At 37.6% G+C, this 10611-nt stretch overlaps 1 protein-coding gene across 1 annotated transcript; it reads left to right on the forward strand.

Annotated features, from left to right (window-relative positions):
• Nucleotides 1-540: 540 nt before the first annotated feature.
• On the forward strand, nt 541-2093 carry CFL2 (cofilin 2). Its single transcript, XM_006015376.3, has 3 exons — nt 541-862; nt 959-1035; nt 1127-2093. The coding sequence occupies exons 1-3, from the start codon at nt 603-605 to the stop codon at nt 1237-1239; spliced, it is 450 nt and encodes a 149-aa protein (XP_006015438.1). The 5' UTR covers nt 541-602; the 3' UTR covers nt 1240-2093.
• The last annotated feature ends 8518 nt before the right edge of the window (nt 2094-10611 follow it).

The following is a 10611-nucleotide window of genomic DNA, read 5'->3' on the forward strand; positions in this document are numbered from 1 at the left end:
GAGCCGATCCGGGCCGGGAGGGGCAACCCCCACACCGCGCCGCTCCCCACCCAGCAGTAGCCCGGGGGGTGTTTCCCCCCTTATTGTTCCCGAGGGCAGGAGCATGAAGCCAAATCCCGCATTTTGGAGCTAGGCTGACACGAGGCAGGAAGCATTTGTGTTGCTGCTACAGCCTGACATCACCCAGCAAAACTAGAAGCATGACAGGGCCGGGGAGGCACTGCTGCCGCTGCCGCATTTGTTCCACCGCAGGAAAAAACCAGAAGTGCCTGCCCCTGTACCTGGCTGAGCCAGACCCCTAGGTCGCCACTTGACATCTGGATTGGATCTTTGGTCTGGTTTGACCGATCAGTTTTATGTAAGAGGATCCTACTGGGATCACAAATGAATAACTCAGGGACCGATTTTTGCCTTGTGTTGTATCCTGCGGGTTTCTAGAGTGCTAGAATTTTGCTCGTAGTTTGCAGAGTAAACTTTCAATACAGGCAACTGTGCTCTCCTCTGGTGAGCGCTTTGTATTGAGGCTAAATTATGCCTTTCGTCTCACTTTGCAGGCTTCTGGAGTGACAGTGAATGATGAAGTCATAAAGGTTTTTAATGACATGAAAGTAAGGAAATCATCAACCCCAGAAGAGATCAAAAAAAGAAAGAAAGCCGTTCTCTTCTGCTTAAGTGATGACAAGAAACAAATCATTGTGGAAGAATCAAAGCAGATATTGGTCGGCGATATTGGAGATACTGTGGAGGACCCCTATACATCCTTTGTCAAGTTACTACCTTTGAATGATTGCCGATATGCTTTGTATGATGCCACATACGAGACAAAGGAGTCTAAGAAAGAAGATCTGGTATTTATATTCTGGTGTGTAAAATCAAAGATTGCTGTCTTTAAACCAGATATTCTTGACTTTCTGCCTAAATATGGGTAGTTGAATAACTATGTTATTTCCTTTTACAGGGCTCCTGAAAGTGCACCTTTAAAAAGCAAGATGATCTACGCAAGCTCTAAAGATGCCATTAAAAAGAAATTTACAGGTACAGACTTTAAATAGTCCACAAAGCAATTGAAATATCTTATGGATGTTAAGGTACTGAGCAAATGCATCTTTGTTCATTTGTCTTTCAGGCATTAAACACGAGTGGCAAGTAAATGGTTTGGATGATATTAAGGACCGTTCAACGCTTGGAGAGAAACTGGGAGGCAGTGTGGTAGTTTCACTTGAAGGAAAACCCTTATAAAAAGACAGACAAGTGCCATCTGGATCCTAAGGAGCTTCCATTTCTGCAGCTCATTCAATTGGAATAGCATTAGTCTCCCTTACCCCAGTCCCCTCCCTCTGCCAACTTCCCCTCCCTACACATCTGAAGAAGATGTTATTAAGTTAAGCAGTCTACCAGTGATTGCCATTAGACTGTTTAATCCTGGTAGTTTTATGTAGAACCCAAGGAATGCTTTCACGTCATACTCTTAGCCAAAACTGACGTTGCATGCATTCCTTGCAACATGTACAATGAATGTGATAGTTAATGTGAATAGTCTAGCAGACAGCAAAGGGTAAGCTAATTGAATGCCTTGAAAGTATTGTCCACTGGCCGGATGGTAGACTCTATTCAGTATTACTTACAGTTGCACTTGATTGCAGTTCCATGAGGCTCTTGTGCATTCATACACCTCACCTGCCTTGACAAGCCTATTTTTGTGACATGGCAGCACACAACACTATGCATTTAAAGCACTTTTTTGTAATATGTTTTACCCTCCCCCCCTCAAAGGAATGCCAATTAAGTTGCTGTAACTGTGTCGTCAAACTATTGTAGTACCTCAGTTTTCATTCCTGTTACATGCATATCTTTATAAATGAAGTAGCTGTTACAATGCCTTTTTGTTTTCCATTGAATGTACACTACTGAACAGGAGTAGAGGTTATCTGTTTACCATGTGAGTCTTGGAACACTAAAGTTGTTTTGTAAAACATCATTCATGATGGCAATTTCTGTATTAAAAAGAGCCTTAAATGGAACACTGTTTTTGAGATCAAAAAAAACACACAACCCAGCTGGCCACGTTGCAATAAAACTTGTGGCTTATTACAGGACGTTGCCTTGTTTTCATTGGAAAATATAGTTTTTAAGTATGTTTAAAGTAAGCATATTTTGAATAACTTAACTTCTGTGGGAAGTATTGTAAAGGTAAACAATTGTTAATCTTGGCTTAAATAACAGACTTTTTTGGTCCTAGCCATGATTTAGGCACTGCTTTACAATACTTTTAAGACTGTTCTGTTGAATGGATAGGGAACCTAGTCACAGATCATATCTCTTAACCAAACAAGTTACCATTTATTAGGGAGCATTAGATACAAACTCATCTGAAATGTGCAAAATATGAACCCATCAACCATGTAGTACACTTATTTGAAGACTCTTAAAGTTCTATAAGTCAGAGGAAAATGCTTTAATACAGTTTTACAGCTCTTTCTTTGTTGTATCGTAATAGGGAGAAAATATCATAGGGTATTTAAATTACAGGTTATGAATTGTTAAATATTCACTGCATCTACAAAAGCTGCCATTTAATACTAACTTGGTACAAGAAATATTTTAATGAACTCTTTCATTTAGTAATTCTGTGTAAATAGAACTGGAAAGTGTTTGCCACTACCAAGTCTTGCATCAGGGACATGATTTGGCTAAAAGCCAAACACAGCTCTCCTTATAGAGAATTTGATCTGCTCTGTGTGAGCAATCCTTCGTTAGCCAGAGCTATTTATGGCAAACACATGCTTTTGTATCTTGTCATCGTTATCCACAAATGGCAAAACTGGACATGATTCTGCTGGTATGCATTAAGGAACTCTGTTAGGCAGCCAATCACAGCTGAAATGTACATGCTGCTAGAAGGAATGCTTTTAACATTACCTTATTTTAAAAAGTTGGTAGAGTAGAGCTAATGAAGTTTTAAATGTTGGTACTTTTAGCCTTGAGCCCTTCCTCAGAAGTGAAAAAGATGATGACAGGTTTTTTTATATAAATCAAAAGACCTAGTAAAGTTGTGGTTAGACTCTCTTGTCCTTATGGAGCTTTTAAAGACTTTTTTTTAGACTTTCAGCTGTCCCTATGTCTTACACACTTCACTTTGATATGTATTTTATGTAGATGAAAGGCTATACAACTAATAAGGCACGATGCACGCTCACTTACAGTACTAAATGTATAAGGAGTCCTGACCATGTATTTCAAACCTTTCCTTTCCAGTTTCTTTCACTAAGTTTGAGAAGTAACTGATGATATGTGTCAGAGTTATCGATAAGCTATTTTGATTCCTCAAGATAGTTTCCTTATTTCCAGTTATGTTGTGTCCAGAGCTTGGTTAATGTGGGGGTCTAATTTGTGCTCAATGCTCTCTTTTCATTTGAGGTCACTATAGTACAGTCTAATCCACTAAAATCGTAGTCTTTAAATTATTGATCATACGTGCAACTTCAACTTCATTTTAAAGGATTTTGGCTCAGTCTAATTAAGGTGTTAAATTTTAATAAACCATTAAAATCCCACTTAGGTGGTCAGCATTCTAAAGATGTTCTCTGCTGAAATTTAATGTTGTCCTCCACTGCAAATAGTTTTGGAAGGATGTCTGTGGTTTCTTAATTGAATATTAGAGGTTACACTTTTTTAAAGCTAGTTTAAGTGTGTATTCAGTCAAATCCACATGAATGAATATAAAATCTAAGCTCAAAATTTATTGAGACCTGGATCTAAGATTTCTAGTCTGCCTTCAATCTGTTTTTGAAACAGTACTGATTAGTGTGAGGTCCAGTTTGGTAAAACATAGCTTGCTTTTAAAAACAGTGCTACAGAACTGTTGCTGTTTGAATTATAAAACAAATGAGAGGCAGCTGGCATCTGTTCCAAAATGGCCTGTCAGCTGTTGTTTTCTGTCATGCAAAATGATGAGGGCCTCATTGTGATCTAGAAGTAAAGGAAAAGCCTCTCAAGTCGAATATCTTCTTTGTATCTCTGTTGTCGATGTGACATTTGGGTATCTTGTCTTCAGTTATTTAATTGATAAAGAAGTGTAAAATAAAAATTTTCATGAGAGTAGCTTGTGCAGAAATGGCATTTTTCTAATAAAAATCCCGCTTAATTTGTTTACCTTTCCAACTTACAAGAGGGACTGATTTCCCCCCTCAAACAAATCAACCTTGAATTAGAATAGGTGAGGAATGCATCTAAGACTGGTCTTCAAATATGAATAAGAAATTGAGGTAACCAGTAAAGTAATGCCTCTCAGTGATGTTACCAAAGCTGTTGTATGTAATTTGACCATCTCAAAAATCACTCTGAGCTCGAACTTGGGACAGAGCTTGGGTTCTTCAAGTAGAAGAGCCTTTTGCTTTCATATAGTTTATTTAAAACTAGCAGTAGTATTCTACAAAAACCTTATTTCTAATTGCTAATTCTGAGTAGCACCCTTATTATATCAGAAACGAGTTCATGACTCGTCATATTTTTATCAACCTCTCCCATAGTCTCATATTCATGATTTGAATTTGAATGGTTATGTATTAAAGAGAAACACCAGTAATGTTCAGAGGGCTCACAGTGCAGCATCTGTTCAAAGTATTAAATTTCTTTTTAAATTATCTCAGATTCTGAAAATGTGGCTTAAATAAAACTCATTTAAAACAATAAATTCAGGTGGTGTTCAGTTTATTTGTGTTAGAGACCGCACTTCCACTCTCCAATTTTGGCTGCTTTGTGAGGCAGAGTTTGCAATCTAAATCCACTGGACTTACCATACTAGATCATATTTGTGGTCCATCCAGTTGCAGGAGATACCAGAGAAAATATGTGAGCCCCATCATAAACAGCTGTTGGATATTTTGGCTCTCATATGTCCTATTCTGCTGTCTAATAGATTGGCGTAAACCTTTAAGAATGAGTTTTATATCCCTTTTAGAGCCTGTGTTACAACTTTGCGTTACTGATACTCATATAAATACATAATTTTACAAAGTTCTTGGACTCAGCAACTTCTGTGGCAAGGAGTTCTACTAAAAATATTTATCAGCTTTACAGGGGTATAGGTTGTAGCCATGATAAGAACCTTGTCTTATCAGATCTGAAATTTGTTGCCATGTACTCTTTTTGCAATCCTCTCTGCTTGTGTTAGGAGAGGGACAATGGAAATTCTTACTTCAGCCTGAATAGAACAGAAGAGATGGAAACAAATACCAAAGCAAAATGTATGCAGCATGTCAAAAGCACCAGGCTTATTAGTTTACAACTCCATTCTCTCCAGTCTCCTATTTCATAATTCCTCCCCCCCAATTACCTTCTTTCTGCAGCAGCCAGTGCAGAATGGCCTTCACTGGCTCCACAGAAAGTGTTTTAGGTCCTTTAGATGGATACAAAAGTAATTTCAGTGCTACTTTTCATTTTCTTCATTATCTTAAAAACAAATCAAAGAAATAACAACTAGTTTGCAACTAATCTACAAACTAGTCAGGTTGCCTAAGATATTTTGAAGAAAGTTTTTAGATGTTAAAAGACTAAAAAAAGCAATACTGTATGTGGTTTTACTCAGAGAACAAGCATGATAAATTGATCTTTGAAGTAATCTTTCTCTCTTATTTTTGACAAATAGGTGGTATTAAAAGTGGATTATGTGTTAAGCATGCTCTTAGCTGGGTGTCATATTCATGTTGGCCTTTTTTGTTCAGTCCTTAAAAAAAAAAATCCCAAAGTATTATTGGTATTTTTTATCTACATCATCCGGTATAAAAGTTTTTACTTTTTAATTTGGCCATATTGCAAATTCTTATACATCAGTAATGAAAGTAAACGTGTGCTATGTGGTTTCATTAAAATTGTTGACACCTTGCACTTTTGGAATTTTGCCTCTTTCTGATTCTTAATACAGCATTAATACTTCTGTTGTACATTTATTTGTTTATACTCTTTGTACAGAGTGGAAGGAGTGTTGGAGAAAACACCTGGAAGTTGCTGTGGTTCCTTAATTGCTAGAATACTCGGAAATATCAGTGTAGATGAGTGGTAGAAAATTAACATACAAACCTTACCCCTCCCCCCATTGTTTTTCTATTGTACTGAACAGACTTGTGAATGTGTAGCCATAACCATGTCTCCTTTTTCTTCTACCTCGTATTTAAAAAAAACAGCTGTGTCACTGCAAATCCCTACCATCTGCCCACCCTGTTCCATAAAGCTTTTACTGGCAGCCTCTCCTCTTCTACCTTTTAGTATCTGTTTTCTCATCTCTTTGACTCCATTCTGTATGAATGCAGTATAGAAAAGCTAAGAACAAAATTCTACAACACTTCTAGCATACCTGCCTTACTAATTTAAGTTCAAAACAGAGAATCTTTGAGCAGTCATAGGGTACGTATCTGCTTGAAAAGATGTATTAACCCCTCCCTGCTTCTCCAGCCCCAGTTGTAGCTGCTTTCTCGTATGAGCAGCAGCGCTGCATTCATTTGTGCCCTCTGATTAAGGCTAACATGGGAGCTAAGCTTTTCTTCCATTTCAGCTGTTTCAACAGAAAATCGAACTTGAATGCAGCAAAGTTGATGCAGAAAGTGGGGGAGGGAGATAAAGAGCAAGCACTTCATCATAGAAAAACATAACGAAGGAAAATGCTTAAATATGTGAAACCAAATAAAGATTTACTTACTGTGAATTTTTCAGCTTTAAAAACCAAGCTCTAATCGTTTCTTACTTGGTCTGTACATAGTTATTTCACAGTATCTCTGAACCCATATAAAAGTTTTAGAGGATAAAAATGTAAATCTAAAAATGTGAAATAAAAATTAAATAATTTTTAAAAATCTTATAAATATGAAGCCATGGGATAGTGAGACATCTTGTGGTCTTGAAAGTCTTGCAATAGATGTACCTGAAATTTGTTAATAGCTTGTTGAGCTGTCCAGTTTCTTAAGTGAAACATGTACCAGCTGACAGGTTGCTTTAGGAGTTGTGGCGAAGTGTTACAGTTTTTTATTGGACAATTTCAAATTAACTTGTGGATGTGGCTTTTAGGCCTTTAGGCTTTAGATGCAACTTAACCATGTAACTCTTCCTACCTCTAATTATTCATTACCTGTACAAATTTGACTTTATGAGGCTGGGAGCATAAACCTCAGCTCCTCATTTTTAACTTTTACAGAGATGGAGGTTTATATACATTTGCTAATTCTTTTTCTGTGCTTATTTTATCATCTTGAGTAACTCAGATTCCTTGATCTGTAATACTGACTTTTGGAATTGTTTCACTTCTTTACATCCCTACTTCAAAATTAATTCTTCAATCTCAAAAATAGCCATAGTCCCTCAACAATATTTATGCTCTGTCATTGAAATAGATAGGTAAGGACATCCATAGTAACATGGATTAGTTTAAGTGGTTGTCAAATGTCATTGTTGCTGTCAGTAAAAGTATGCTCTTTCTAACTTTATTTATTCCCAGCAAAAGTGTCCCCAGTTCTTACAGGCTTTTATGGACCACAAGCCCAATTTAGAGGATGTGAAAACCTAGCAGAAACTTTAAATTTGCTCAGCTAAGGGCTTGTTGTCCTGTCTGAATTCCATGTTCCCTAGGGAGGCCAAGTGAGTTGACCAGCAGGATCATAATAATATACATTTTTCTTACTAGCACTTGACAAAAACACCTGGCTTTGATCCTGGCCAGCTTTACATAGCTGTTGAACATATGCAAAATGCCTGGACATGTCTTTAGGATAAATAATACTAATTAAAAGGACCCTTTAATAATTCTAACCATCATGGTGACTTTACTGTTAACAGCCTAGAGTTCAGTGTGGCTGTGTTAATGCTCAGAATCCAACTAACTACAGCCTGATGAAATGTAAATGATCAGTCTTGTCAAAATCAGCAGTTGTTTAAATGCCATTAATTTTAATTTGACGGCCTGATATTTATTTTCCAACAAGGATGTCTCTTACAAAAGATTAGGTCTCTTCCAGATGGACAGTGTCTGTTACAGATGCTGATAAAAAGCTTGAGAAAGGGTCAGACCATTAGGATCAGAACAGCTTATTTTGCTGTCTCAGGTGGATAAATTGCCTAGGCTGGGTCATATCTGGAGTTGTGTAGCAGCAATGTGTAAAGATGCCATCCTTCATGAAAACTGTTGGAACATAATTTTCTTTGAAGAATTGCTTGCAGATAGAATGGATAGACAGTTTATGTTGCTGATGGCCTTGGTAGCCTATCTGTCTGAGTAAACTTTGGAATTTTAGCCTTCCACACTTTTCGAGAGAGAAAAAATAACTCCTTATATTTCTTCTTTCGTTACAATATGGAACATGTGACCAAAGTGTAGCTCAGCTGTCAACACCTGCAGTCCAACCCAGATGTCTTCCAGTGGTGGCTACTGTAACAGATACACTGAAAGGTCGAAATTTTGTTTGGGCACTGTATGCTGGAAAAGAGAAGCAGGTCTGCAGATACGCTGGTCAGGCCGTAACAGGAGCTTATATTGGATATCATGGAGGCTGTGTCTTCACTAGACCTTTGGGAAATCTCCCATTGCTGCATTAATACTACTATACTGTCACTGGCTCGGGGCAGTTTAGGTGCCATTGTGGTAACAAATGCTAGAATTCACATGAGTCATTGGTATACTTCTGCTGTTGCTACCACTTGTGTTAGTATAAAGGTAGGATGTTTCCCAAAACAGTTTAGCATATGTCAGACATCAGGGGAACATAGTTCTATGCTAATGTATCTATTTATGGCGTCTGATTCAGCAGTGGTCTCTATGCACCAAGGAATTGCAAGGATGAATACATATTTAACATAAATAGTATTTCTAAGCACTTGCTTCTTTTGAAAAGACAGCATGGTATATTAAAAACGGATTGTTATTTAAAGAATGGAAGAAATTCCAGTTGGGTTTGAATTAAATACAGTCTAGCTGAAAGGATTGAAGGACCTTGGAACTTTTCCCATTTTTCCCATTTTTTACTTTAGATATGATGATGTTAAAAATAGTTTTGCTGTTGTAACAGCAAGGCAATCTGGGAAAATAAGACTCATTTCCTTTTGCATCAGCAGTTTAAGTGAGGTGTACATACAACTGATGTCACATGCTTTTTAAAATGATGCCTAGATGAAAGTCTGTGGGTAATGAACAAAAATGTGAGTCTTTTTTTAAGCATATTTTTTTAAGTTCATTTTTTAAAATTAAAATTAATGCACACTTTTGTGCAGTAGTTTCCAACACAAAATTAAGCTTTGAAACACATAAAATGAATATTTAGTAGAAGACTAATAGCTTTCTTAAGTTCGCTGTGATCTCTGCTAAAGTTTTTAATGATGTTAACTGCATCTCAAGCTGGTCCAGAGAGGTGATACTCCCCCTCTATGCGACTTTGGTCAGGCCGCAGTTGGAGTACTGTGTCCAGTACTGGGTGCTGCACTTCAAAAGGGATGTGGCCAGCCTGGAAAGGGTTCAGAGGAGGGCCACCCACTTGGTGAGAGGGCAGCAGGACAGGCCCTACAAGGAGAGACTGAGGGACTTGAACCTGTTCAGCCTCAGCAAGAGGAGGCTGAGGGGGGACCTGGTGGCTGCCTACAAACTCATCAGGGGAGATCAACAGCAAATAGGTAGAGCCCTTTTCTCCCCAACACCACCTGGGGTGACAAGGATCAATGGTAATAAACTGATGGAGAATAAGTTTAGGTTGGAGATCAGAAGGCAATATTTTACAGTTAGGGCAGGGGGTCAGGCTAGATGATCTGTTCAGGTCCCTCCTGACCCTAGCTACTATGAAACTACTATGTTCTATTTCCCTTTAAGGCTGGCTGTTTTTTGAGAGGTAGTGGTATTGTCCCACACAAGATTTGTATCACACTGTAGTCTAATTATAGATTGGATTAGACTGCTTTCAAAGAAAGGAGTTTTATAACTGTACTGATGACTATTCCAGAAATGTTTTTAGTTCTCGACGTGTGGGTGTAATTCCCTGCTCCCACCTCGTAGAGTGCTTGCTAGTTCATAATGTGTGCTTCTTTGTTTATTTGTGTTAGAAGAATCTTCATCATTGAAGCATATGTTTTCTTTAAAAAGTGTTAGTGCTTTTAATACAAAATGCCTCAAGTAAAACTTTTTTTTGTATAGGCATGAATTGTAATACCCCACTATTAATGGGAATTAAACAGAAAACAAATCATTTGTGAGATAAAGAAGAAAGTTTAATGCATGTATTTCATGGCTGGAGAGCCTTCTATGAACAACTTGTAAAATAAACACAAAAGGAAATGGAGAAGCATGGGCCTCAGTTTCACATTTTCCAAAGTAGGCATAGTCAGCAGTTACCAGTGTATAGACCAAATCCCATTGTTCCCATTTAACACAATATCTTTGATTAAGGTGAAGAAGAGTTGCATAATGTGAAATTGTACTCCTCAGAGCACAGACTTGCATGCAGTTATTGTGGAGAAAAGAATAATGGTATGCTTTACCCATTTTTAGAGCTATTTCTTCCCTAATTTAGGATTAAACTCAATCAGTTGAGGAAAATGCACAAATAGATTTGCTAAGAGTATTTGAGATCGCTCACTAGGAAT

Source organism: Alligator sinensis, unplaced genomic scaffold (genome assembly GCF_000455745.1).
Source record: "Alligator sinensis unplaced genomic scaffold, ASM45574v1 scaffold280_1, whole genome shotgun sequence".
Classification (NCBI taxonomy): domain Eukaryota; kingdom Metazoa; phylum Chordata; order Crocodylia; family Alligatoridae; genus Alligator; species Alligator sinensis.

What these genes read in the sequence shown, in the direction of transcription:
- CFL2 (XM_006015376.3), top strand. Translation starts at nt 603, where the DNA reads ATGAAAGTAAGGAAATCATCAACCCCAGAAGAGATCAAAAAAAGAAAG. An exon ending in GATCTGGTATTTATATTCTG is followed by an intron (nt 863 to 958) that starts GTGTGTAAAATC and finishes TTCCTTTTACAG; the next exon opens with GGCTCCTGAAAGTGCACCTT. An exon ending in CATTAAAAAGAAATTTACAG is followed by an intron (nt 1,036 to 1,126) that starts GTACAGACTTTA and finishes TTTGTCTTTCAG; the next exon opens with GCATTAAACACGAGTGGCAA.